This window comes from Musca domestica, unplaced genomic scaffold, assembly GCF_030504385.1.
Source record: "Musca domestica strain aabys unplaced genomic scaffold, Musca_domestica.polishedcontigs.V.1.1 1, whole genome shotgun sequence".
In the NCBI taxonomy this organism is placed as follows: domain Eukaryota; kingdom Metazoa; phylum Arthropoda; class Insecta; order Diptera; family Muscidae; genus Musca; species Musca domestica.
The window spans coordinates 51,263,134-51,289,909 of NW_026712114.1; the positions used below are offsets into that span (position 1 = coordinate 51,263,134).

The following is a 26,776-nucleotide window of genomic DNA, read 5'->3' on the forward strand; positions in this document are numbered from 1 at the left end:
TCACAGATGTATTCGGAGAACTTACCCAAACCTTTGAGCATTAGCAAGGAACTGTGTGAAAATGCCATTGAAAAGAAGCCCGTCGGCAGAAATGATCTAACCTTGGCTGTGGTGCAATGGGCCCAATTTGTTTCCTCGGATTTGAGTAAAACTGTTGTGACATCGATGAGTAAGTTTCTAAAGGTGTTCCCATCAAATACTTCATTTAAAAATTCAAAATGTTTTTTCCCTGAAAAAGGTAATGGAGCCCCAATTGAATGCTGCAGCAATCAAAACTATCGAATACAACCACGTCATTATCATCCTGCATGTGCTCCTCTATTAAGGGAGAACTCAAATAATCGCTATGGCGTGGCAACTTGTTTGAATTATGTTCGCAGTGCTTTAGCGGTGGGAAATAGTTGTACTTTTGGAGCTCCAGAACAGGTGAGTAGGAGCCTGAAATCTTCAGTAGAAGAGCCTGAGATCTTCAATATAAGAGCCTGAGATTTTCAATAGAAGAGCCTGAGGTCTTCAATAGAAGAGCCTGAGGTCTTCAATAGAAGAGCCTGAGGCCTTCAATAGAAGAGCCTGAGGTCTTCAATAGAAGTGCCTGAGGTCTTCAATAGAAGAGCCTGAGGTCTTCAATAGAAGAACCTGAGGTCTTGAATAGAAGAACCTGAGGTCTTCAATATAGGAGCCTGAGGTCTTCAATGGAAGAGCCTGAGGTCTTCAATATAGGAGCCTGAGGTCTTCAATAGAAGAGCCTGAGGTCTTAAGCTTAAGGCCTTCAATAGAAGAGCCTGAGGTCTTCAATAAAAGAGCCTGAGGTCTTCAATGGAAGAGCCTGAGGTCTTCAATAGAAGAGCCTGAGGTCTTCAATAGAAGAGCCTGAGGTCTTCAATAGAAGAGCCTGAGGTCTTCAATAGAAGAGCCAGAGGTCTTCAATAGAAGAGCCTGAGGTCTTCAATAAAAGAACCTGAAATCTTCAGTAGAAGAGCCTGAGGTCTTCAATAGAAGAGCCTGAGGTCTTCAATAGAAGAACCTGAGGTCTTCAATAGAAGAGCCTGAGGTCTTCAATAAAAGAGCCTGAGGTCTTCAATAGAAGAACCTGAGGTCTTCAATAAAAGAACCTGAGATCTTCAATAGAAGAGTCTGAGGTCTTCAATAGAAGAGCCTGAGGTCTTCAATAGAAGAATCTGAGGTCTTCAGTAGAAGAGCCTGAGGTCGTCAATAGAACAGCCTGAGATCGTCAATAGAAGAGTCTGGGGTCTTCAATAGAAGAGCCTGAGGTCTTCAATAGAAGAGCCTGAGGTCTTCAATGGAAGAGCCTGAGGTCTTCAATGGAAGAGCCTGAGGTCTTCAATGGAAGAGCCTGAGGTCTTCAATATAGGAGCCTGAGGTCTTCAATAGAAGAACCTGAGGTCTACAATAGATGAACCTAAGGTATTCAATAGAAGAGCCTGAAGTCTTCAATAGACGAGCCTGAAGTCTTCAATAGAAGAATATGAGGTCTTCGAAATAGGTTCGGCCACATATTTTTTTTGGAGATCGAGCGTAGCTTCGGCTGTGCAGCCTACAGCGCCGCCCTGTTGAAACCAAATGATGTCTATATCTCCTCTTCAATTTTTGTGACCGAAACTCGTTCAACGTGTCCCAAAAACATAAAGGACATTCCTATCTCATTTGCACTGACTGCTTTCTTCGTTTCTTCCAATTTTTACAGCTCAATCAAGCTACCGCCACTTTGGACATGTCACCTCTTTATGGGTTTACCGAATCAGCACGACGTCGGGTACGACTTTTTAAAAATGGCTTGTTAAAATCGACCAATGAGGAGCGGGTTGGTGAATCTTTACTGCCCCTGGTAACAACAGAGGCTCATCATTTTTGTGCCCACCGACAGAACAATAGTACGACCTGTTTTATGTCCGGTGATTCCAGAGTGAATAGCAATCCATTCAGCATTACCCTGTACACGATATTTATGCGTAACCATAACCACTTGGCTATGGAGCTGAAAAAAGCCCACCCACAATGGAATGATGAGAAATTATTCCAATATGCCAAGACCATAAATATCGATACATATCAAAAGATTGTGTTCAAGGAATGGTTAGTTAAGGTCCTAGGGAAGGGTATGGCAAATGAAATTGAAAAGGAACAGCAAAAGTCCCATAGAGATAAAGCGGAACCTCGGATAGAAGTATCCAATGAATATGCCATAGCTGCTTCCCGTTTCTATTTGTCGATGATGCCTAATGCTTTGCAAAAAACTAGTACATTGGGTAATGAAACGCCCACGGATATTTTCACGCTGAAGGATCAACTGTATAATATGAATATAAGCTATACCTCACAGAAACTTGATGAAATTTTAGACGCTCTTCTCTGGCAAAGGACCATGCGTATGGATAATTCATATGTGGACAGTGTAAGTGCAAGACATTTTTGAAAAATAGAAGCTAATTAAAAAAAGAGATTTTTTCCAGCTTGTTTCCAATTCTACAAAACGTCCAACACACAGCGATGCCTTAGCTTTTGATATCCAACGTGGTCGGGATCATGGCCTCCAGCCGTATTATAAATACTTGGAAGTTTGCAGCAATGTGAAAATATCTCAATGGAATGACCTAAGGCAATTTATTGAAAATGAGGTAAGGAAGATTAGTCTTTAAAAATATAAGTAAAAAAGCATTGAGTTCGGCCGGACCGAACCGAACTGAATACCCTACACAATTTACGAGAGTTTTGCAAATTTTCAAAAAAAAAAAACTTTGAAAAATGCTGATAAAATCATCAAAATATCGAATATAGGAAGTTATATTGGGCCTATGCGAAGACGAGGACCGGTAATTGAAATTTTCGTCGAAGGCTACTACGTTTGAAAGAATTCCGGGGTAAAAAAATCGCTAAAATCAGCAAAATACCGAATATAGGGAGGTACCTTTATATAGAGGCCATACGAAGATAAAATTTTACTTAGATGTGTGTATGTATGTGCAATTTTCGGAACTTCAAATTGCAAATTTGAAACATTTCCCATGAAAGATGTGACACAAATCATCAAAATACCGAATATTTGGAGGTACACTTATATGGGGACTATATCAAAACTTAGACCTACATTAACAGTTCTATTCAAGGATGTTTCTTACATAATGGGGACATATGCTGTCAATTTACAGCAAATTTGGGCTAAACTTCTGACTAAATCAGTCGAAAAAACCTTAAATCTTTCGGCACAGTTATATGAGGGCTATACCAAAACGTGGCCTTATATAGTCCATTTTCAATACCAAAAGTCCTGCAGAAAAAACACACATCTAAGTAAAATTTTATCAAGGTACTTTATTTCGTTCGGAAGCTATAGTGCTTTCCACAGACGGTCCATTTTTAATACCAAAAGTCCTGCAGAACAAACACACATCTAAGTAAAATTTTATCAAGGTGCTTTATTTCTTTCGAAAGCTATAGTGATTTCCACACACGGACGGGTATTAATCGTCATAGAATTTTATGCCGATCAAGAATATGTGGGTTCTAAAATGTATATATATTTCGAGGTGTTACAAACGGAATGACAAACTTAATATACCATCCATACCATGGTGGAGGGTAAACAAAAAATACACTAGACAACGGTCCATTATTAGGTCTGTTTGTTAAGTATTTGTTAATGGTTGAAATGACCCTATCTACAGTCTAGTGACAATTTATTAATTCTGCGTTTTTTTTCAGGATATTGAAAAACTAAAAACTGTCTATCGAAATTGGCAAGACATTGATTTAATTGTTGGTGGCATATCAGAAATTCCAGCCAAGGATGCTGCTGTGGGTCCAACATTCCAATGCATTATTGGTAAGTATTTCGTTTACATTTTTTTGGAAAAAAGTGATATCATTTTCAACATTTTCAAGTTTCTTTTAATTTTGAGTCAAAAATTATCAATGTAAAGCGTGTATTTTCGGCACCCCGCACATGTTTTGATACGTCTTTTATTTGATACGTCTTTTAAGTTTTGCAATTTCCTATTCGTACGATTTTAAAATTACCCATTTTTTATCTCACCCTGTAAATGGTTTCCAAAATATGCAAAAAACTGTACCCTTTTCGACGACTATAGTCGTCCATTTACAGGGTGAGATAAAAAAAAACTGCAACAAAGTCAAACGCCATAGTTTTTACTTTTATTAAATGAAAGTAAACAATGCCGGAAAGAGCATCAAATTATAGAATAAACATAGATTCGTTCGAATTGCTCACCTTTGGCACGAATTATGGCCTTCAAACGGCCAATGAAACCGTCACACGCTGCCCGAAAGTTGTTCTGCGATATTTTGGCCCACTCCCGGCGAAGCGCTTGCTTGAGGTGATCGACACTTTGGTAATTTTTAGTGCCAACCTTGCTTTCCGAAATACTCCAGTCACAATAGTCCAATGGATTGGTATCCGGAGATTTGGTGGCCATTATGCTCTGAAAATGAAACGAGGAACCTCATTTTGTAGCCATTCTTGGGTGACGCGTGCTGAGTGCGATTGTGCTGAGTCCTGTTGGAATGTTTGCGTGCCCAAGGCTTTAATACACCCTTCAGAATATTTTCGCGATAATATTCGGCATTTATTCTGATGCCACGGACGATTAATACGAGCGAAGATCGACCATCGGCTGTTATGGCGGCCCACACCATCACCATGACCGGCGCTTGAGTTCTGGTGGTCAACCGAAGGTGTACATTTTCAGTTGACCTCTTTGGCAAGTAAACACGATTATTTTGTTCGTTTACAAACTGCTGGACAACAAATGCTTTCTTATCGGAGAAAACCAAATTCGGCAGTTCACCACTTTCGGCCAAGCGAAGCAACTCTTTAGCTCTTTTGTTTTTTTCTTTTGCGGTGAAAGTTCTTGCACTTTTTGCAATTTCAATGGATTTACCCCGAGATCAATTTTTAATATTTGCCGAATGGAATATTGCGACATGTTCAACTTACGAGCCATTTTTTGGGCCACTGCGACGCGGGTTTCGATCAAGTCGCTCCTTTACTTTTCGAACCATTTCTGCTGATGTTGCTATTTTCTTCCGTCCACTTCCTTGACGTCGGGCTACGCTACCAGTATCACGGTAACGAGCGATGGTACGAAACACAAAAGATTTACTCACATTTAAATGCTAGAGTGCTCTAACGATAGCCACTTGAGGTTTTCCAAAATAAAGAAATCACACCATCACAAATAACTCTTTTTCTGGAAAATTCTCACAAAAATGCTTTTGTACGCTTGTAAACAATATAATGAGCTGTCACTGAAATAATTTTAACAGCTGTCGGACGAGTGGCTTAGAAATGACAGCAGTCTAAAGTTGGTTGCAGTTTTTTCATTTCACCCTGTATAATATACTATAAAGCGTTTCCTTTTAGATAACAAGTTGTGTGAAACGCCTTAAAGTATGTTATAAAAATTCTTAACATAAATCAAGAAATATCTAGTGTACACATGATTCTCACATTATGTGTATACTAGCCTTGAGTACGATAAATTCTTTTCACGTCATTATTTAAGTCAAAGATCAGTTTTTTTTTTCATTCATCATAGCCCCTGATTGAAGGAAATTGCGTTTAAACTAATTGCTTTATTCTGTGTCATACAATGTTTGTTTTTTTTTTTTCAATCCAGTTCTGGTATTTGTATTTATTTCCTCACCGGTAGACATGTTTGTACAAGATATTATTTATCTAAATCTTAATGGGTTCTCATAATATCGAATTTCAATTTAATTTACTAAATGTTTCCTAACATCTACAAATCACAGCTAGAAGAAAATGAAGAAAAAAGCAACACTGCAACACAAACATTGCAAAATGTGACTCAGTAAAGAAAAAACAAACGTACATTTTATTAATTGACAAATACACAATTAAATTATGATCTCTCGAAAGGAACTCACTAAATGTAGTGACAAGTTTAATTAATAGTATATTGAAAGTACAGTGAGCGCCGTTAAAAGGTTCAGGAAGACGCCATAGTCGAAAGGCAGTGGATTAAAGTGTATGGGTTTTTTTAAAAAAATATTTCTGAAGGCCCCTAAAACTTGGATTTTTACCCGCATATTTTTAAGAAAATAAAATAGCCGGTATATGAATTTTTAATGGATCCTAAATCCTATGATTAGGTCTTTTTGTAAATATTTTAAAGGCTCCTTAAGGCTAAAGAGAGGTTTTAAGCTATATCCATAGACTGCTTAAGGAATGCATTTTTAAGAATATTTAAAATGTTTTACAGATTTAATCAAACATCCCTTTAAGGCTATAATTTTAAATTATATTTAGAATATTTTTTTTTTAGAAAAATATAAAAGTTCCATTTTTATTTAGAAAACTTTTAAAGAACGCTGAAAGTAATAATATTTTTTAGGGATATTTATTGTTATACTCTTGGACTGCACTTGGACGATTTTTACATGACTAGTAAAGCTATAACTTTCGACTTTTTAAAGAATATTTTTAAATGAAGGACAATTGAGGTCTTAATCTGCAGTTTGGAAGATCTAGCAAAATTTATGGTGGGCCCAAACCATTAAAACAGAGGGTCGTTTCTTTATTTTGAAATTCATAGTAAAGTTGAAATTAATCTTAGACTCCTTAAGCAATGTCTTTCCCAATGATACTGTCCTCTGAACAACGTTTGCTGTTGCAACAAATAGTTATTTAGAGGGTGAGATGAAAAACCTCCAACCAAATTCAGACTGCTGTCGTTTCTAAGCCACTTGTCCGACAGCTGTTAAAATTAATCCAGTGACAGCTTATTATATTCTTTATAAGCGTAAAAAAGCATTTTGATGAGAATTTTCCAGAAAAAAATTTATTCGTGATGGAATTCAAGCGTGATAGTGTGATTTCTTCATGTTTGGCTGGAAAACCATAAGTGACTATCGTTAGAGCACTCCAGCATTTAAATGTGAATAAATCTTTTGTGTCTCGTACCATCGTTCGTTACCGTGATACTGGTAGCGTAACCCGACGTCAAGGATGTGAACGGTAGAAAACAGCAACATCAGCGGAAATGGTTCGAAAAGTAAAGAAGCGACTTGATCGAAACCCCCGTCGCAATGGCCGAGAAATGGCTCTTGAGCTGAACATATCGCAATATTCCATTCGGCAAATATTGAAAAATGAGACATTGAAATTCCAAAAAGTGCAAGAACTTACACCACAACAGAAAGAAAATAGACTCAAAAGAACTAAAGAGTTGCTTCGCTTGGCTAAATGTGGTGACCTGCCGAATTTGGTTTTCTCCGATGTGAAAACATTCGTTGTTCAACAGTTTGTAAACAAACCAAATAATCGTGTTTACTAGCCAAAGAGGTCAGCTGAAAATGTGTACCTTCGTTTGGCCACCAGAACTCAAGTGCCGGCCATGGTGATGGCGTGGGCCGCCATAACAGCCGATGGTCGCTCTCCGCTCGTATTAATCGACCGTTGCATTAGAATAAATGCCGAATACTATCGCGAAAATATTTTGGCCTTGGGCACGTTAACACTTTGGCCGCAGACCTTGGACATTCCAACAGGACTCAGCGCCATTGCACACAGCACGCACCACCCAAGAATGGTTACAAAATGAGGTTCCTCGCTTCATTTCCAGCGCACAATAGCCACCAAAATCTCCGGATACCAATCTGTTGGACTATTGTGTCTGAAGTATTTTGGAAAGAAAGGTTGGCACTAAAAAATACCAAAGTGTCGATCACCTCAAGCAAGTGCTTCGCCGGGAATGGGCCAAAATATCGCAGAGCAACATTCGGGCAGCGTGCGACGGTTTAATTTGCCGTTTGAAGGCCATAATTCGTGCCAAAGGTGACCGATTCGAACAAATCTAAACTTATTCTTAAATTTGACGTTATTTCCGACATTATTTGCCTTTATTCAATAACATTAAAAAAATGTGAACATTTTGGCGTTTGACTTTGTTGCAGTTTTTTATCTCACCCTGTATATCTACGGACTTCTTAAGGAATACATTTTTAAGAATATTTAAAATGTTTTAAAGATGTTATCAAGGATTTCTTAGGGAATACTGTTTTCAAGAATAACTTGAAAACAAGTAAGCAAAGGCTACAGTCGAGCGGGGCCGACCGTTGAATACCCTACAACACTATAATAAATGATACAGTTTATATAGGCGAGATACTCGAAAGAATTCCACAAGATATTGTGACAAATAATAACAGAAAACCATCAGATTTCGTTCTCTAATTTTCGGATAATAGCAACTTAAACTAATTTGCTCATTTCCAATTTATTGGTAGATGTTGCACGTAAATGGTCCTTTCAGATCTGGAACCAATATTTCCCAAAGACCTATAATCTCTCAGAAGTGGCAAAAGATTAACATTTATTATTGGTTTTTGACTGAAACGCATCTATATAAGATACAGCCATTTGACTATATTCTTCAACGAAATCAGCCTTAACGAAATAGTCAGAAGTGCGTCTTTCCTGCATTTATGAATTCTCCAAAAAGTCGCTGGAATGGACATTTTCGTATTTTGTCTACAAAAGTTGGCAAACTATTTCACACATTGAATATTTTTGGATGGCCTTCCAAAACTATTTGGCTTTTGCAATGTCCGGTAACCTCCATTCAAATGCACGTGAGGATCAAGCGATAATTACGACTTGCTGACAATTTTGCAGCTTTTTGTCCGTTTCAACCCCTAAATATATGGCGATTATCTCCAAAAAGAATAGGCTTCTATTCTGACCCTCATCTTATCCCCATGCAAAATTTCATAAGGATCGGGCCATAAATGAGATCTGTATATGATATCCTCAGATCCTAGCTACTTAGTTTTGTTAGCTGTAGAAATATTACCAAATGTTTAATTCAAAATGAAAGTATGCCAAATATATGACAAAATTTAAAAAATATGAGAAAATATTACAAAATCAATATTTTCATTTTTAGAGAGATATTTTTATGCGATTTTTTTAGACGTTTTTTCTTTCCTGCCAAGAGGCCATTTTGAATTAATGAGAACTGTCGAAATCAGTTCAGCCGTTCTCGACATATAAGATATCTTTCAAGCATATCTTCTTTGATAGACATATATATCGCACATATTTTTCTATATATCCGATTTGTTGGATGTTAACATCAATGTAAAGATCAGAAGTAACCTTGTCATGGCTTTGTGATTTCGCCGGGATTTAAAATATTCGCGGTTTAATGAAAAATTTTGAATTTTTTCAACACAAAAGATATGGTCTATTTTACCAGCTAAATATTATCCGATGACCACCCAAATTGGTAGGCTTCTTCCCCACCCTAAACTCTAGCTACATGCGAAATTCCGCGTCGATTGATCTATAATTGCGACCTGTATAGCTACTGCAAAATCCGACATTTTTTCAGTATTTGGTCCATTTCAACTCCTAAACATTTGGCGATCATCTCCAAAAGCAATAGGTATCTATTCTGGTCCAAGCCCCACCTACATTCTAAATTTCGTGAAGATCGGACCATAATTGCGACCTGTAGAGTGATTACAAATTAACATGGACAGACGGACGGACGGACATACATAGCTAGATCGACTCAGCTCGGTGAGCTAGGAAGATCCATATATACTTTCCTATGTGGGAAACCAATATTTCGAGGTGTTACATAATTTTTGGCCCAATCAAACTTATAATACCCCCAACACATAGTGTTGTAGGGTATAAAAAATGTGAAAATTTTGGCGTTTGACTTTTTTGCAGTTTTTTATTTCACCCTGTATATCTACGGACTTCTTAAGGAATACATTTTTAAGAATATTTAAAATATTTTAAAGATGTAATCAAGGATTTCTTAGGGAATAATTTTTTCAAGAATATTTAAAATGTTTTAAAAGTTTAATCACAATTTTTCTAAGTCCTATAAATTGTAAATTATATTTAGAATATATTTTTTCATAAAAAATAGAGGTCCCATTTATTTCAGAAAAATTTTAAAGAACCGTAAGCCTATAACATTGGACCTTTTGAAAAATATTTTTTAAATAAAGAATCTGAGGTCTTAATCTTCAATTAGGAAAATACAGCAAAAGTTATGGTGGGCCCAAGCCATTAAAACAGAGGATATATTCTTTATTCCATGAGCAATGTCTCTTCGGATAATACAGTCCTCTGAACAACGTGAAACGTTGTCTATTGCAATAAATAGGTATTTCAATTTTAAACACTCGCTGTATACATTTTTGCTACGCTTATTATTATTTTTTTTTTGTTGGTTTACATACATGCTAAATGTGTGTAAACATTTCATGCTAAATGTGTTTTGATAAAATGCCAACCATCTGTAGAATGTCATTAGAATTTGAGGAAAAAAAAACCAAAATAATGCAATCAAAACGAGTTTAGTCCAATAACCAATGATGAACATTGTCGAATGTCTGACTCATATAAATTTGTTGTTATCTCGAAACGCCAATAAACGACAACGTACATCATCATCATCTTCGTTGCGGTTATTCACCATTTTGATGTCTTCGCTATGGCTCTGTGTCTGAGTGCTGCCGTCGCCGCATGTCATCCATTGAATTATGAAAAATTAATGAACCAGATAAAGTTTAGCAAATATTTAAACTATAAAAACAAACGAAAATATAACAACTCAGGTTGTAAATCACAGTTTTTAAAATCGCTAGACAACGCAATCATTGAAATCTGCCATTAATTCTCGAGTGAGTAGAGTGGCCAATTTAAAGCTTAGATCCACACATTTTTTTTCGAATACCAATACTAATACATATGAATGGCTTGAAGCGACAATGCATTTAAAAACTTATTTTTTTCTCTGTGAGGTTAGGAAAAACGTTTGAATTATGGATGGTTTGTACATGTACATATGTATTGTATGTATTTTTATAGACTTTTTGTACCGTCTGTGTTTATACCCTACACCACAAGGTGGTCAGGGTATTATGTCTTTGTACATTTGTTTGTAACAGGCAAAAGGAAACGAGATAGACCCATAGTTCCCTTTGATGATCTGCATAGAATCACATTCTGAGTCGATTTATGCATGTCTGTCCGTCCATCTGTCCGTCCGTCCGTTCGTCTCTCCGTCTGTCCATGTATTTTTGTAAACAAAGTACAGTTCGCATTTATTGCCCTATCCAGATGAAATTTTGCACAAATCATTTGTTTGGCCCAAGGACGAACCCTATTGAAATTGGAAATAATCGGTAAAAATTTAGATATAGCTCCCATATATATCTTCGTCCGATTTGCCTTTTATTGTGCACCAAACGTTTAATATCAGTCCGAATAGTATGGAATTTTGCACGTACGATCAGATTGGACCTGAAAATAAGTATGCCAAATTTTATCGAAATCGGTTCAGATATAGCTATAGCTCCCATATATATTATTCATCCGATTTGTTATTTTTGTCCTCCGCAGCCGTAATATGCACTCTGTAACAACAATATTTGGAGAAATATATTAAATACATCTCAGAAATACATTTGCTAAATTTTATCGAGATCGGTTCTGATTTGGATATAGCTCCCATATATAACTTCGTCCGATTTACCTTTGATTGTACACCAAACTTCTAATATTTGCCCAAATTGGATGAAATTTGGCACTTACGAACGAATTGAGTCTAGAAGCTAATATGTCAAATTTGGTGAGGATCGGTTCAGATATAGCTATAGCTCCCATATATATTGTTCATCCGATTTGTCATATTTGTTACCCACAGCCGTAATATGCACTCCGTAACAACGATACTCAAGGAAATATATCAAATACAGCTCAGAAATATCTTTTCCAAATTTTATCGAGATCGGTTCCGATTTAGATATAGCTCCCATATATATCTTTATCCGATTTCAAATTAATTGTGCACCAAATGGGCAATACAAGTCCGAATTTAAAAGATACAAATGCTTCGTCATATTTAGTCCTTTGAACTTTAAATTATAATTATAATCATAGGGTGTATGATTGAATTCTCCCATAAAAACTTTTTATTGTTATGCGCAGCTCTACTAAATTAGCAAAGTGGTGTAGGGTATCATAAAGTCGGCCTCGACCGATTTTAAGGCTTTCTTTACTGTTTTTTTTTTTTTTAACTCCAGTGTGTTTGTTTTGACTAAATGCGTATTTGTTGTTTTTTTTTACTTTCTGATTAATTTTTAATTAAAACGATGTGAGTGAACAAAATTTTCAATGCGCAGTGTTTTAAAAACCTAACCTAAAGTAGGAAAATAAATGTCCACACAATAGACATTTTAAATAATGTTTTGAAAGGATTATTCGGGTTTTTTAAAAGACTCTTATGCCTATAGTCGTGAAAATTTGTGGATTTTTTCATTATTCTTAAATTCTTTCATTATTCTTGACATTTCAAGAAAATATTTTCAACCGGACCTTCAGAGGACCTTCTCACTTGAAGACAATTAAAAACAATATATTTCAAGTGAGGTTTATAATTGGGGATTTTTTTAAAGAATATCTTAGAGAAAAAATCTTTATAATAATTTGAAGATAATTTTAGTAACATTTTTAAGGGGCCTTTTGCACTTCTTAATGATATTTTTCAAAGATACCTTAATTGTGGAAATTTGTGGGAATATTTTTAAAGTGCAATTTTCAATGAATATTATGGAATATTCGAATGTTTTAAACGGGTCTTAAGACGGTTACAATCTTGAAAATTTTTAAGGAATTTGGAAGCATTTTTAAGATTCCTTGAGACTGTAATATTTGACTTTTAATGTTTGAAAGGAAACTTTAACATTTCTAAACCACACATATTATCGGAAGATTTTTTTTAGGGGCATATAATCCTGGATTTTAATTAGATTACTTGACTAGACTAGATTTTGCGAAACATATTTTTGTTCCTTCAAGGATCAAAAAATCTTAAGACCAAATCGTAGAATCTAAAAACGTATTTTAGAGTTTTTAACTATAGATCTTTGGGAATACTTTTAGGTTCATTAAGACAATATTATTGCCCTATTTATACCCTCTACCATAGTATGGAGGGTATATTTTAAAATTTGTTATTCCATTTGTAGCACCTCGAAATATACATTGTAGACCCCACAAAGTATATATATTCTTAATTAGCATAAAATCCTCCGTCTGTCCGTCTGTGGAAATCAGTCTAGCTTCCGAATGAAATAAATGATAAAATTTTACTAAATGTAAATTATGTCTGCAGGACTTTTGGTATTAAAAATGGGCCATGTGGGTCCACACTTTGGTATATTCTTTATTAGCATAAAATCCTCCGTCTGTGGAAATCACTCTAGCTTCCGAATGAAATAAATGATAAAATTTTACTAAATGTAAGTTATGTCTGCAGGACTTTTGGTATTGAAAATGGGCCATGTTTGTCCACTTTTTGGTATAGCCCCCATATAATAGTACCTCCTTATTTTCGGTATTTTGATGATTTTAGCTACATTACTCACCGAAATCGTTTCAAATTTGGTATTCGAAGTTCGTAATGGATGCTACAGACTATCATGGAGGATTGTCGATGCAGGTCCACGTCTTCGTATAGTTCCCATATAACGGCACCTTCCGATATTTAGTATTTTGATGATTTTAGCGACTTTATTCACCGGAATTGTTTCAAATTTGGTATTTGAAGTTCGTAGTGGATACTACAGCCTATGACTAAAAATTGTCTGTGCAGGTCCACACCTTCATATAGCCCCTATATAACGGTACCTCCCGATATTCGGTATGACCTACATTATTCACCGATTCTTTTTTATCATGTTTCGCTTTTGAATATTGTAATGGCTTATGACAAAAGTTGCCTAAGCAGGTCCACGTCGTCGTACAGACCCAAAAATAACGGCTACATTCGGTATTTTTAAGATTTTAAAAGAATTTTTAACGAATTTCATTTTTTTAAATTGCCAAATTCGTTCCAAATGATGGAGGGTATTCAAAGTTCGGTCCGGCCGAACTTACAGCCTTTTTACTTGTTTTTAGATATGATTATATATTACTTTAAGGTTTAAATCGTGGCCACTTTGTTGAATATGTTTTAAGATCCCCTTAAGTTCATATCATATTTTTAGCAATGTATGCAGAGGATCCTTAGGACTAAGGAGGCCAAGATCAGTCTATTTAAATTTAAATACAAGTCTGCGTTAAGGTAAAGCCCCAGTCACGATTTCAAGCCAAATCCATTTTAATTTTACATTTACAGTTATTGATACCTAAGATTTTCTTTCTTTAAGTTATATTAAGCATTGGTCCACTATTTTGTTAAGACCCCATACAACGATAATATTTTATAGGCTTTAGATAAACAATTTTATATAAACTTTAGGTAGGGACACAGGTCGATTTTAAGGCGGATATTTTGAAAACTGAGTGTGTAGAAAATATTATCGTAAAAATGTAGCAATGTTTCAATTTCGAAATCGACACTATATATAGCGGAAACTCCCATGAGGGGAGAATCACGTTTTTCAACTTTGTTGACTACAATTCAATATTTTTACAGATTTTGATATCTTACAAATCAAGAATTTTAGAGTACCCGATTTCTTGATAATTCAAGTCGACATATGAATAAAAATTCCGGCAATTTTATTTTTATCATGGATTTAAAATTAATTCCACAATATCACACTGTGCGCCGGAGACGTTCACCACAATTGAATTAACAATATCGAAAATAAACGTTACGTTTTTGTTTTCATTCTGAAACATACAAATGCTAAAATAGTAACAATTATGGCACAAATGTTCGGTTGACATCGCGCAAATAGCTGGTTGCGACGTTTGTCAACGAAGCAACGGTCGGTTGTTTATTTCGTTGTTTTATTAAAGTTTTCAACTAATGAATGAATGGTAACTAACTAAAAAACATACAAGACATTGGTAGAGACTGCTATTTCCAGCTATTTGTTGTTGTTGTAGGCCATCACAGGTGGCACAAACGCCAATGGCTTCATTTTCTGAACAGCGACATGAAACTTTGGTGACCTGGCAGAACTCGATTTACAAAAGTAATTAATGGGTTAGATATTAATTTAAAGCGCATTATGGCGAACGAATGGAATTTATTCAATAAAATTTCGTGCTGAGTATTAACTGTAATACCCGGAAATGTGAGTGTTGAAAAAGATCCGGATAGAAGATATGAATGTGTGAAATTAATATGAATGCTTTGTAAAAAGAATAAGAGGTATTAGAAACATTATACATTCGATTATGGCTGTGGCAGGTCTTTTAAGCTATTCTTTAAAAATCCAAGACCATATATGTCATAGTCCTTCACAAGTATTCCACGATCGCAGAAGCCATGGTCCTTCAGAAATATTTTTTAGTAATAAACTATTACAATTGTAACTGTGATAAGTCTTCAAAAATCTTTAAAAATCTAATTTTAAAAATGTCTATAAAAAATTTTTAATCGAAACCTTATACATCGTACTAAATTTTCAGACTTTCAAGATCTTATATATTATTCAAGTTTACTCCAAAAGCAATACTCCAAAATTTTCATTTTGAAGTTTATCGATCCATCGCACAATGGGCCCACATAAAATTTGTCTGTCCAAAATTATTTCAATGTCCCCATAAGTAAAACTTAGAAACCAACAGTGACTTCAATATAAAATTTCAGAACTTTGGCTCTATCCCTTCACCCAATATCAAATTTTGTAAGATTTAATACACATATCCAAAACAATGTCAATATCAAATTTCCGGATTTAAGCTCGATACAATCCTTTTACCCAATACTAAATATAGTACCATTCAGTATTTTCGTACAATTATGGTACGAAATTGCAAAACCACGTCGATATCTCAACCAGAGACCACAAAATTTACTTGAATATTCCCTATACCAAATTTAGTACCACTTAGTACTTTTTTAAAAATTATGGTACATATTTAACAACATCCTAAATATCTACTACGGAAATAGCATCAATTTTTAAAATATGTTTACATTTGTTCGAATTGGTCACCTTTGGCGCGAATTATGGCCTTCAAACGGCCAATGAAACCTTCACACGCTTCCCGAATGTTGCTCTGCGGTATTTTGGCCCATTCCCAGTTAAGCGCTTGCTTGAGTTGATCGACACTTTGGTATTTCTTAGTGCCAACCTTGCTTTCCAGAATACTCCAGACACAATAGTCCAAAGGATTGGTATTGATTGAGATTTGGTGGCCATTGTGCGCTGGAAATGAAGCGAGGAATCTCATTTGGTAACCATTCTTGGGTGGCGCGTGCTGAATGCGATGATGCTGAGTCCTGTTGGAATGTCCAAGGTCTGCGGCCAAAATGTTTGCGTGCCCAAGGCATTTATACACCCTCCAGAATATTTTCGCGATAGTATTCGGCATTTATTCTAATGCAACGGTCGATTAATACAAGCGGAGAGCGACCATCGGCTGTTATGGCTGCCCACACTATCACCATGGCCGTCGCTTGAGCTCTGGTGGCCAACCGAAGGTGCACATTTTTGGCTGACCTCTTTAACAAGTAAACATGATCATTTTGTTTACAAACTGCTGGACAACGAATGTTTTCTCATCGGATAAAAGCTAATTCCGCAGTTCACCACTTTCGGCCAAGCGAGACAACTTTAGAGTCTATTTTCTTTTGTGTTGCGGTGTAAGTTCTTGCAGTTTTTGCTCAATATTTGCCGAATGGAATATTGCGATATGATCAGCTCACGAGCCATTTTTCGAACTTTTCTTACTTTTCGAACCATTTCTGCTGATGTTGCTGTTTTCTTCCGTCCACTTCCTTGACGTCGGGCTACGCTACCAGTATCACGGTAAAGAGCATTGGTGCGAGACACACACATTTAAATGCTGGAGTGCTCTAACGATAGCCACTTGTGGCTTTCCAGCCAAATATAAAGAAATCACACTATCACGAATAACTTTTTTTCTGGAAAATTCTCATGCTTTTGTACGCTTGTAAACAATATAATGAGCCGTCACTGGAATAATTTTAACAGCTGTAGGACAAGTGGCTTAGTAATGGCAGCAGTTTGAATTTGGCTGTAGTTTTTTCATCTAACCCTGCATAGTACCATTGAATACTTTTCGTACAATTACAGCACACATTTCCGAAACCACCTTCATATGTCCAGGCTACGTATCAACAGCGATCCTAGTACTAAATTTCAGATTTTAAGCACTATCTGGTCACCCAATACCGAATTGTACCAAACATCAAACTATATGGACTTTTCGTGCACTTGTAGTACACATTTCCGAAACCAACTTTAATTCTCAATCCTATACACTAACAGCGACCAAATTTCAAATTTCATATAATATCAGTTCTATTTAGTACCTTTGGTATGATGGATGAATGAATTTCAAATCCAAACTCTTTATCTTAACCCAACCCCACCAGCAGTGACCCCAATACCAACATTGTACCAAATTTAGTAGCATTTAGTACAGTTCTTACACTTAGTACATATTTGCAAAAACACCTCTTTACATCAACCCTATTTCCAAGAATTGACTCACATACGAAATTTTAAGATTTTACCACAATCCATTCACAATATGCTCAATGGTACAAAAATTTAGTATATTTTAGTACTTTTGGTACACATATTGCTAGAATTTCAAATAACCCCTTAGTTTGTCCATCCTACACAACATCAAAGGCTGTTATCACTCTAAATGTCAGATATTTAGGTTGATTATTTCCTCAAATATCAAATTTAATACTATTTAGTACATTTCGTACTTTTTAGTACAAATTTCCTAATCTTCTCAGCTTGTGTCAACCAAACCAAGTTAACCCCCTATCAAAATACCAAATTAAGTACCATTTATTACTTTTTAGTACGTAGTTCCAAAACCAGCACCAAATCTCAACTCTACAACTCTACATACATTAGGATCACTGCCAAATATACAGATTTCGAGCATTATCTGTTCACGCAATATCAAATTTAGTACCATTTAGTATTTTTCGTACGCTTGCTGAATGTATTTCCAAACCCAATTATTTATCCTAATTCTATCCACCAGCAGAGACCCGAATTCTAACATTTTATATTTCCAGATAAATCCGTTCAAATAAAACCAAATTGCACCGAATATAGTACCAGTTAGTACAGTTCTTACACTAAGTACAAACACCTACTTATATCAAGTCTATTTTTATACCCTACAACACTATGTGTCGGGGGTATTATAAGTTTGATTGGGACAAAAATTATGTAACACCACGAAATATTGGTTTCCCATATAGGAAAGTATATATGGATCTTCCTAGCTCGCCGAGCTGAGTCGATCTAGCTATGTATGTCCGTCCGTCCGTCTGTCCATGTTATTTTGTAATCACTCTACAGGTCGCAATTATGGCCCGATCTTCACGAAATTTAAAATGTAGGTGGGGTTAATGTCAGAATAGAAGCCTATTTCTTTTGGAGATGATCGCCAAATGTTTAGGGGTTGAAATGGACCAAATACTGAAAAAATGTCGGATTTTGCAGTAGCTATACAGGTCGCAATTATAGACCAATCGACGCGGAATTTCGCATGTAGCTAGAGTTTAGGGCGGGGAAGAAGCCTACCAATTTGGGTGGTCATCGGATTATATTTAGCGGGTAAAATAGACCATATCTTTTGTATTGAAAAAATTCGAAATTTTTCATTAAACCGCGAATATTTTAAATCCCGGCGAAATCACAAAGCCATGACAGGGTTACCTCTGATCTTTACATTAATGTTAACATCCAACAAATCGGATATATAGCAAAATATGTGCGACATATTTGTCTATCAAAGAAGATATGCTTGAAAGATCTCTTTTATGTCGAGAACGGCTGAACTGATTTCGACAGTTCCCATTAATTCAGAATGGCCTCTTGGCAGGAAAGAAAAAACGTCAAAAAAATCGCATAAAAATATCTCTCTAAAGATGAAAATATTGATTTTGTAAAATTTTCGCACATTTTTTCAATTTTGTCATATTTTTGGCATATTTTCATTTTGAATTAAACATTTGGTAATATTTCTACAGCTAACAAAACTAAGTAGTTAGGATATCAGGATATCACATACAGATCGCATTTATGGCCCGATCCTTACGAAATTTTTCATGGGGATAAGATGAGGGTCAGAAAAGAAGCCTCCTCTTTTTGGAGATGATCGCCATATATTTAGAGGTTGAAATGGACCAAAAAACTGCAAAATTGTCAGCAGGTCGTAATTATCGCCCGATCATCACGCACATTTGAATGGGGGTTACCGGAGATTGCAAAAGCCAAGCAGTTTTGGATGGCCATCCAAAAATATTCAATGTGTGAAATAGTTTGCCAACTTTTGTAGACAAAATACGAAAATGTCCATTCCAGTGAATATTCACAAATACAGGAAAGACGCACTTCTGACTATTTCGTTGAAGAATGTCTGTATCTCATATAGATGCGTTTCAGTCAAAAACCAATAATAAATGTTAATTTTTTTTTGCCACTTCTGAGAGATTATAGGTCTTTGGGAAATATTGGTTCCAGATCTAGGAAGACCATTTACGTGCAACATCTACCAATAAATTGGAAATGAGCAAACTAGTTTAAGTTGCTATTATTCAAAAATTAAAGAACGAAACCTGATTGTCTTTAATTATTTGTCACAATATCTTGTGGAATTCTGTCGAGTATTTCGCCTATATAAACTGTATAGTGTTGTAGGGTATTCAACGGTCGGCCCCGCTCGACTGTAGCCTTTGCTTACTTGTTAAAACTTCATTTTTATACCAAATGGTAAAATACCAAAATGTACGAAATTTAGTGTTTTTTTTTGTACATTTTTGATACGAATTTTTTGAAAATCGAGCCTTATCTGAACCCTACCAACAAACATTGATCCACATGCAAAATGTCAAGATTCTCGCCTGGGACTCATTTTTTACACATTAGTTTTGAACCACCCTAATATCCATTGCTCTAATTCTTTCAATTAGATTGTTTGTTTTTTAATTTATTTGTTTTCAAATATACGAACATGTGTGCGATCTTTTTTCGATATTGCATGCTTAAGACAAAGTGACACTGAAATGAAATTGACGCCAATAGATTTTGATCGTGTCAATTTTGCGTTCACCATCGTTTGTCATGTTTTAATGCACTCGACTCTTCTGTCTAGCTGTCAGCTAGCCAGTCAGCCAGCAAGTCAGTGTCTATGTACGTGGAGACCTTACACCCATCACAGTTGACTATTGAAGTTGTATGTTGAACATCTACAACATCCGCGATTCCATTCTCTCTAGCTCTCCCATTCAGCATTCAGATGACGTTTCGATTGCACCTACGTACAGGTGTTTGGTCGAAATAGTGGCAAACATACATACTTATGTATGCGATTGACTGTATGTGGATTTCTGTGTCTATGACCATTTAAAATAATTAACATGTTCTCTCTTTCGCTATTAATATAGAGTTGCAATAAATTATACAACATGACGAGTAAAAATCTGACAAAGTTACCAATGATCAAAGAAAAAATTTGAAATAATTGAATTGTTCAATATTAGTTAACAGTTTAAGATTCTGAAATTTGTGTTGAATTTTTTATTTGTAAAGTAGAACTAATTCTGTTGGGGTCATGGATTGGTTTTCATTGTTCCAATGTATGTATCATAAAAAAGAGTATCATGATCAAAATCATGCTCATTAATATGTATGAGAAACACTTTGATTTTATTTAAATTTCTAAATCTAAATTTGTATATCCCCATTATCTTTGTGCTTAAATTTCAAAGACACCTGGGCGTTTTTAGGAAAATAAATAAAGATTGGGTTTTAGCAAGAAGCATTTTATAAGGAATATTTGTAGCCATTAAATTAAAAAAATATGACCATATACAAGGTGAGATGAAAAATTGCAACCAACTTCAGACTGCTGTTATTTCTAAGCCGCAGCTCATTTACAAACGTACAAAAGCATTTTAACGAGATTTTTTCAGAAAAAAAGTTATTCGTGATGGAATTCAAGCGTGATAGTGTGATTTTTTTATATTTGGCTGGAAAACCACAAGTGGCTATCGTTAGAACACTCCAGAATTTAAATGTGAATACATTTTTTGGGTCTCGTACCATCGCTCGTTATCGTGATACTTGTAGCGTAGGCCGACGTCAAGGAAGTGGACGGAAGAAAACAACAACATCAGCGGAAATTGTTCGAAAAGTAAAGTAAAGCGACTTGATCGAAACCCGCGTAGCAGAGGCCGAAAAATAACTTAAAAGAGCTAAAGAGTTGTTTCGCTTGGCCGAAAGTGGTAAACTGCCGAATTTGGTTTTATCCGATGAAAAAACATTCGTTGTCCAGCAGTTTGTAAACAAAACCAGTAAAGAAAGTCTTAAAGTCAGGCGGAGCCGACTTTATGATACCCTACACCACTTTGTTAATTAAGTAGAGCTTCACATAACAATTAAAAGTTTTTATGGGAGAATTCAATCATACACGCTATGATTATAATTATAATTTAAAGTTCAAAGGAGTTAATATGCCGAAGCATTTGTATCTTTTGAATTCGGAATTGTATTGCCCATTTGGTGCACAATTAATTTGGAATCGGATAAAGATATATATGGGAGCTATATCCAAATCTGAACCGTTCTCGATAAAATTTGGCAAAGATATTTCTGAGTTGTATTTGATAAATTTCCCTGAATATCGTTGTTACGGAGTGCATATTACGGTTGTGGGTAACAAATATAATAAATCGGATGAATAATATATATGGAAGCTATAGCTATATCTGAACCGATCTTCACCAAATTTGACATACTAGCTTCTAGACTCAATTCGGTCGTAAGTGCCAAATTCCATCCTATTTGGACAAATATTAGACGTTTGGTGCACAATAAAAGGTAAATCGGACGAAGTTATATATGGGAGCTATATCCAAATCTGAACCGATCTCGATAAAATTTAGCAAATGTATTTCTGAGCTGTATTTGATATATTTCCCCAAACATTGTTGTTACAGAGTGCATATTACGGCGGCGTTGGACAAAAATAACAAATCGGATGAATAGTATATATGGGAGCTATAGCTATATATGAACCGATTTCGATCAAATTTGGCATACATATTTAGAGGCCTAATTTGTATGTGCAAAATTCCATACAATTCGGGCTGATATTACAGGTTTGGTGCACAATAAAAGGCAAATCGGACGAAGATATATATGGGAGCTATATCTAAATTTTGACCGATTATCTCCAATTTCAATAGGGTTCGTCCTTGGGCCAAACAAAAGATCTTTGCAAAATTTCATCTGGATCGGGCAATAAATGCGACCTGTACTTTGTTTACGAAAATACATGGACAGACGGACAGACGGACATGCATAAATCGACTCAGAATGTGATTCTATGCAGATCATCAAAAGGAACTATGGGTCTATCTCGTTTCCTCCTGCCTGTTACAAACAAATGCACAAAGACATAATACCCTGACCACCTTGTGGTGTAGGGTATAATGATCGTGTTTACAGCAGAAAATGTGCACCTTCGGTTGACCACCAGAACTCAAGCGCCGTCCATGGTTTTGGTGTGGGCCGCCATAACAGCCGATGGTCGCTCTCCGCTCGTATTAATCGACCGTGGCATCAAAATAAATGCCGAATATTATCGCGAAAATATTCTGGTGGGTGTTTTAAAGCCTTGGGCACGCAAACATTTAGTCCACAGACCTTGGACATTCCAACAGGACTTAGCCCGCGCCACCCAAGAATGGTTACAAAATGGGGTTCCTTTATTCGTTTCCAGTGCACAGTGACTAGCAGCATCTCCAGATACCAATCCGTTGGACTATTGTGCCTGGAGTATTCTGGAAAGCAAGGTTGGCATTAAAAAATACCAAAGTGTCGATCGCCCCAAGCAAGCGCTTCGCCGGGAATGGGCCAAAATACCGCAGAGCAACATTCGACCAGCGTGGGACGGTTTCATTGGCCGTTTGAAGGCCATAATTCATGCCAAAGGTGATCAATTCGAACAAATCTATACTTATTCCAAAATTTGATGCTTCAATACCATTTAAAAAAAAATGTAAAAATTATTGCGTTTGACTTTGTTGCAGTTTTTTTATCTTAGCCTGTATGTTATTCAATGATTTCTTCAGGAGGGTAGACTGCTGATTAAGTTTTACAAATTTTTTATCTAAATATATTTTTTTAAAACGGTAAATTTATAAATTTTGCACAGAAAATGAAGTAAGGACAACTGACTGTTGAAGGGACAACTGACTTTTTTAAATAATTTTCACACATTTCTCTTTCTTCATTTCCAGCGGAACAATTTGCCCAAATTTCTCAACAGGATCCAAATAAAATTGATGCATACAATGATGAAATCAACTTAATAAATTACAAATCTATGACGGGAGCTGAATTGATATGCCGCAATTCGAATTTGAAATTTGTACGGATGGATATATTTGAAATTTCAGAGAAGTAGGTTAATTTTATACTTATTGGCAGTTCACAATTATTTATTTATTTATTTTTTTTTATTTCAGATATCTCACTTTGAACTGTAATGAAAATAAGCCAAATTAAATTTTTTTAAATTTTCGATATCGAAAATATATTCTTTGCTGTAATAATATAACGATGCCATAATAGAGTAATACTAATAATAAATACATCTTTAAAGAATAAAAAATGCTTGTTTCATTTAAGCTCAATTTTGTTTGCCTAATTCTAGTCTTTAACTTAAAAGCCTTATATTTAACTTGGTCAATTGTTTGCATATCCTTCACCATTCTATGGAGGGTATATTAGCTTTGTCATTCTGATTGGTTTCAATTGTGTGATCAATTTTTTGCGATCATCTCCAAACGCAAGAGGCCCCTTGTCTACGATAATTGGCTATATTCGTCAACGAAATCAGCATAAAAAAGCCATAATTTCACCTTTTGTGTATTTCGGATATCGCCTGTAAGTAATGTTGGTATTTTTTCACACAAAAGTAGTGGTCCATTCGACCCGCTGTCCTAACTCTAACTTCATGCGAGATTTCGTGTCTTTTGGTTTCTATTTGTGACCTTTATAACGGCTGCAAAATCAGGAATATTTTTAGTTATTGGCCCATTTCAACCTCTAAATATATAGCGGACATCTTTGAAAACGATAGACCTAGCCCTTCTGAGCCTAACCCTGCCCTTGTGAAAATTTTCGTGAGGATCGGACGATATTTGCAATACTTATATAACATCCCCAACCTGTGTTGTAAGGTGAAAAAATATTACAAAATATTATAAGTCAAATTGAAAAAATCGCATGCGATAAAAAATAAGAAATATCACAAAATACTACAAAATCTATATTAACATCATTATTGGCATCTTTTTATGAGATTTTTTTTTCGATTTTATGCTTTTATGCCAAGAGGGCATTCTGGATTGACAACATTTATCAAAATCGGCCAAGCTATTCCTGAGATATAAGCATTCTAGCTAATATCCCCTTCCTTTGTATATATACATTGTATATATTTGGCTATATATCCGATATATTTACTATCGGCATCTACGTAACGGCCAGAATTGACCATTTCGTCTATTTGTGATTTCGACGGGATAAAAAATAATTGCGGTTTAATGGAAAATTTGACTTTTATTTAACACAAATGTTATGGTCTATTTCACCCACTAAATATTACCCGTTGACCATCAAAATTGGAAGACTTCTGCCCAGCCCTAAGCTCTAGCCCCATGCTAAGTTCCGCTTCGATTGGTCCATAATTGTGACCTGTAGAGCAACTGCAAAAACATGAAATTTTCCAGTTTTTGGTCCATTTCAACCCCTAAATATTGTGCGATCATCTCCAAAAGAAATAGGGCTCTATTCGAGGCGTTACATAATTTTTGGCCCATTCAAACTAATAATAATACCCCCAACACATAGTGTTGTAGAATATAAAAATCCGTAGAAGAATACCTCTCAAAATAAACCTCTTATATGGGGACTATACGGAGACGTATTCCGTCATAAGTATTTCTTTGTCATAGGCTGTAGTACCCATTACGAACTTCAATTATGCTAATAATGTCGCTAAATTCATCAAAATGTCGAATATTGGGAGGTACCCATACATGGGGCAATGCGAAGACGAGGACCTCCATTTGCTATTTTTGTCGAATATTGGGAGGTACCCATATATGGGGCAATGCGAAGACGAGGACCTCAATTTGCTATTTTTATTATTGTAGTACCAACCACGAACTTCAACTGCGAAATTTAAAACAATTCCGGTAAATAATGTCACTAAAATAATCAATATAACAAATATAGGGAGGTATCGTTAAATGACGTCTACACAAAGACGAGGACGTGCATAGACACTTTTTTGTCATAGGCTGTAGTATCTATTACGAACTTAAAATAAAAAAATTGAAATTATTCCGGTAGAAAATATCGCTAAAATATATTGGGAGGAACCTTTATATGGGTGCTATATGAAAACGTGGACCTACATGACCCATTTAAAAACTTAACCTGCCCACTGGCAAAATACACATACGTGCAAAAATTTATGCTTCTATCTCAATTCGTTCGAAAGATAGCCTGATTATAACATACACACATAAAGATGGACATCGACTTAGAATTTACGCTGAAGAAAAATATACATACTTTGTTGGGTCTGACATGAGTATTTTGAGGAGTTAAAAACGGAATAGTTAATAAACCCTCCATAGTATGGTGGAGATTATAAAATACAAAAAGGTACAAAATTCTGTAATACTTTTATTGGTTGAACGACAAGAAAAAAAAATAATAAAAATAAAGGGTTTACCACTTGTGTAGATGGGTGATATGGGATTTTCTTCAGTCCGTACTTTAAGGGTAAACGAGTGGGTTCGTTGCAGAGACATTTTTTCGACGTTAAAATATATTCGGTATTGTGACGATTTTAGGTAAAATATTTTCGGTGAATATTTTACGTAAAATCGTCACAATGTTTCAAATTTCGTGTTTGAAGTTCCTAATAGGTACTACAGCCTGTTACAGAAAATTGTCTATGCGGGTCCAGGTCTTCGTATAGCCCCGATATAACGGTACCTCCCTATATTCGGTATACTGATGATTTTAGCTACATTATTCGCATGATTTTTTATTCAAGTTCCGTATTTGAATATTGTAATGGCTTATGATATAGGTAGGTGATATAGGTATAGACCCCAAAATAACGGTTATTTAATATATTTTAAAGATTTTAACATCGTTTTTAACGGATTTTATTATTTTTTGTTATTTTCCAAATTCGTTCCAAATGGTGGAGGGTATTTAAAGTTCGGCCCGCCCGAACATACTGCTTTTTTTCTTGTTGTGTAGTTCGAAGGTACGCATTTCCAGGGTTCGAACGTGAATGAGTTGAAAAAGTGAATTCTGCAATAAATGTGTATGTTTATGACATCGTCTATGAAAAGTATTTAATTTTATAGAACCACTTTTATGTGAATCTTATCACGAGAAGGATGCTAATGTAGTTGACTTAACATGGTTATCGGCGAGTAGATAAGACCAGTTTTTTTTTTTAATAATGGCTACGATGGTAAAATTGGTACCATAAACCCAAAAAGTTCTAAACCTTGTCGGGTGTTAGCTTGGTCCAAATTTTGACGAAATTAAACAATTTCTTACTTTTAAAATCGCTTGATATTTTTTATTGCTGACTAGTGAATATTTGCCACAGATATGACACAACATATGTAAATGAAAAAAAAAAAAACGTCATTTAGCGATGTTACAAAAAACATTAGTCCTGCCC

General features: G+C 35.5%; 1 protein-coding gene across 1 annotated transcript in view; it reads left to right on the forward strand.

Moving 5' to 3' along the window:
- LOC101899471 (chorion peroxidase) overlaps positions 1-23,665 on the forward strand; it is a 29,756-nt gene extending 6,091 nt beyond the window's left edge. The window contains exons 4-10 of the mRNA XM_059124016.1: positions 7-169; positions 239-426; positions 1,706-2,413; positions 2,472-2,636; positions 3,721-3,841; positions 23,292-23,454; positions 23,520-23,665. Of these exons, the coding sequence (XP_058979999.1) occupies positions 7-169; positions 239-426; positions 1,706-2,413; positions 2,472-2,636; positions 3,721-3,841; positions 23,292-23,454; positions 23,520-23,559 (1,548 nt within the window). The 3' untranslated portion in view covers positions 23,560-23,665. The remainder of the gene's footprint in view (positions 1-6; positions 170-238; positions 427-1,705; positions 2,414-2,471; positions 2,637-3,720; positions 3,842-23,291; positions 23,455-23,519) is intronic.
- Positions 23,666-26,776: the final 3,111 nt, after the last annotated feature.